The sequence below is a fragment of the Empidonax traillii genome, unplaced genomic scaffold (genome assembly GCF_003031625.1).
Source record: "Empidonax traillii isolate 1590-97213 ecotype Southwest subspecies unplaced genomic scaffold, ASM303162v1 scaffold671:size839176, whole genome shotgun sequence".
Taxonomy (NCBI): Eukaryota; Metazoa; Chordata; class Aves; order Passeriformes; family Tyrannidae; genus Empidonax; species Empidonax traillii.
The window spans coordinates 603,660-606,960 of record NW_020955864.1 but is presented as its reverse complement, the minus strand read 5'-3'; the positions used below and the strand labels follow the sequence as shown (position 1 = coordinate 606,960).

General features: G+C 34.1%; 1 protein-coding gene across 4 annotated transcripts in view; it reads left to right on the top strand.

Moving 5' to 3' along the window:
• The window catches only part of SYNCRIP (synaptotagmin binding cytoplasmic RNA interacting protein), a 26,195-nt gene extending 23,217 nt beyond the window's left edge, over positions 1-2,978 (top strand). For 2 of the 4 annotated variants that reach the window (XM_027899485.1, XM_027899482.1), the window contains exon 12: positions 153-2,978. In XM_027899485.1, the coding sequence (XP_027755286.1) occupies positions 153-181 (29 nt within the window). In that variant the 3' untranslated portion in view covers positions 182-2,978. The remainder of the gene's footprint in view (positions 1-152) is intronic. The other 2 variants (XM_027899483.1, XM_027899481.1) reach the window with 1 other exon arrangement.
• The last annotated feature ends 323 nt before the right edge of the window (positions 2,979-3,301 follow it).

Sequence of the window (3,301 nt, the reverse complement as noted above, 5' to 3'; positions counted from 1 at the left end):
ATTCCAAAGTTAGTGGCAATCAGAAGGCAAAATGTTCTTGTCTAGTAGCTTTATTTAAAAATAATTCGTTTTGCTAAGATTTTATGTTAACAAATGTACAGACCAGAGTTTAAAATGATTTATCTAATTGATTCCTTTTGTTACCTGGCTAGCAGGGAAAAGGGGTCGAGGCCGGTCCTGACCTGTTACAATGAAGACTGACTTGCTATGTGGGATTACACCAGAAGCTTGCAGTGGAGTAATGGTAAGGATATCAAGCAACCTTAAGTATCTCAGCTGTATAGGAGCATATTCTGTTGCAAAAGACCTTCCTGCGAAGATCATGGATTCAAATATGGGACATTTGAACTAATACTTGGACTTTGAAATGAATTTCTTTAACAGTTTTCTCTGCAGTGGAAGTTATTAAACTAAAGCTACTCTATTTCCCCAATGTGTTCAACAAAATCCTTAACATCTAGCATGGTATTTTAATAAAGAATAAAGTCGTTCTTGAAAAAATCTGCTTTAAGTAGATTTTTCCCCCAAGTTTTCTTAGTTAAGGATTCCAAAAGTGGTATTCACAAATTCTTGCATTTAAATTTTTACTGCAGTGGTATAGATGAATACCATCATTGGTATCCTTAAGTTTTATTTCTGCTCATGAAGGTTAATCATGATTGTCTATATAGTAATCACTTATGAATTGTGTTCAGATACAGCAGTTTCAGGTGTAATCATCAGAGCTGGTTAGTCAGGCATTCCAGATAGTGGTTCTTTTCAGAACCTTTTTTAAAGGGTTGGTTAACTACCTCAGTAGCAGAGGATTGAACTATACCCTGTCTGTACTGTACATAGAAAATCTTTGTAGATAAAAGCAAGGCTTGTTTAATATGATATGAGGGTAAGATTATAATATACCAAATGTAACATTCTTAGTTGCCTTTAGTTCCAGAGGCTTTGTAAGACTTCCTCATGACCATCATAACAGGCCTTGCTTTTGTCGTATTTTGTGGCTGAAAAAGCAGCCTTGCTTCTTCAGATATTGTAGTTATTTGGATGTATAATAGTTTAGCAAGATGTTACTTTTGTAAGACATCAGATGTTCAAAAAAAGTGCATCAGCAACTTGTACTAAATACTGCAGTGTCCCTTTATAAAAGGTCAGACTAAAACTGACAACTGTACAGTGAAGCCTGACATTTGAAGTTTTTCATAAATCATAGAATAGTATATGGCTGTAGTTTAGCTTTTTAGGTAAAAGGTATGTTTTCATTAGTGCATTTCTTATTGCTGATCACTGTAAAAACATGTGGATCAGCCTTCCATTTCTTTTACGCAGATCATGATAACCTGTAGAGTAGAGTAGAGTACAATCATTTGTGCTATGTTTTTAATTTTCTAAAGCACCTTGATGACAGTGAGTGTTCAGTGGTGAAGCATCCTCTATTGAACCACCCTTAAAAAAAGACAAAGCAAAAACAAGAACCTTGCCAAGTCCAGTTTCATATAGGTAAAATATAGATAAAATTATGACTTACTTTGGACTTGGCATAAAGCGTTCCCTTAACCCCCTGCTCAAAGGGATACTGCAGTTATACTACATACCCATAGGCACCACAATGAAAATTGAAGCTTATACCTAATTAAGGTTTTATACACACCAGTTCCCCCAGTAAATGCAAATTTTAACAAAATTAGATATGTCATATGTTGAAAATGCTCATGGCAAACAATCATTTTGCATTCCTGCAAATAAAATTGTTTTATACTGTAAGCTGGAGGCGAGTGTAACTTATTTTTGTAATAAAGTTTTTATTTTTTTTATGTGTCATTAATATAAATGTGTGTTAGTACAGAGATCTTCTGGTTAAAAACTTAGAATCGCACACATTTCAGTATGTTTACTTGTATTTACATAATTTTTAGAATAGTGGTTGCCAATAGCCTGTATGTTTCACATTAATTGATTTTTTTTTTGTTATCTTAATAAACCATTTTAGTATGTTGTATGTCAATTACTGGGATAGCTGGGACATAAAGTGTAATTTAAAATTGTCAAGTATTCATTGGAATATGTAAATGTGCCTTGCCAGTTTTGAACTTTAAAACAAAGTAAGTGAACGATGGTGAAATGAGTAGTCAACGCGTAAAAGACTACCACAGTTCCATATACTGCCCTTGCTAAAGGAAAGTAACTTTTTCCTGAAATTTGAGCATAAAACTATACAGTTGCGTTAGCTTCTGAATTTTCAAACCTAGTGATAGAAATTAGAGTTATGGAAAGTGGGTTTGCTAATTGTAGCCTTAAGTATAATTTTCAATTTCAATGTAATCCTTGGTGCTGGCATTCCCAGTGCCAAGGAGTTTAAATGCTCCCTTTAAAGAGGTTGCCATGCCTACTGGCACTTTTACTGTCATACGGTTTTATAAGGAACACTGTCAAGATGTGGAAACCAATTTTGAACTTGATATGAAATGAAAACACTGGGGGCTGTAGGAAAGGGAAAGTCCTCGGATTTTTTAATCTTGAAATCTCTCCATTGCTGAGAAACTTAAAACACTTGTGGGATCACAAGTGCTAGTCAATAGTTTTTAGTCTGCAAATGTGTTGGGGGGAATAATGTGTTTATGGAATTATAACAGTAGATGGAAGTGCATAAAAACATTGCAACTAAGACTCTGCATGTGTTGAAATTGTGGATTATATCCCTAATTTCAGCTCTCATAAAAGTATGGGAGACTATTGTTTGAAGAAAAAAAAAAAAGTAAAATTGACAGGAAAGTCTTTTTAATGGAATGCAAGCAATGGTGAGAGAGAAAAATACCGAGATCTTGACAGTGTTCCCTCTAATTATGAACTCAAGCCATTATAACTTTTACAATTAAATATGATTTGCACTGTTCTGATATTGGTGCAGTTTTTTAGAAAAGTTACCAGAAAACTAAATTGCATGTGGTGATTAATATTGTGAAAAAAACTAAAAGCAAAAAATGTTATTTTCAAAGCTTTAAATTTGTTTGTTTAAACAGAAAAACATTAAGTGAAAATTCTGGTGAGAATGGGCAAGTGCATATATACAACATCAGTTTGGTTGCACTTGGGTGTTGGTAAACTTGAAATGTTCTACAGCAATAATGCATCTCTTAGGGGGTGACAAATGAACATACGACACAGGTTTTTTTGGCATGTTGAAGGCAAGTGTTGACTTAATGTATTATGCTGCCTCTATTTATTCTCATAGGAGGCTTTCTTTACTGAAACACCTGCAAAGGTGCATAAGTAGCGTAGTTCCACATTGGTTTGTAATGTGTTCCTAAAT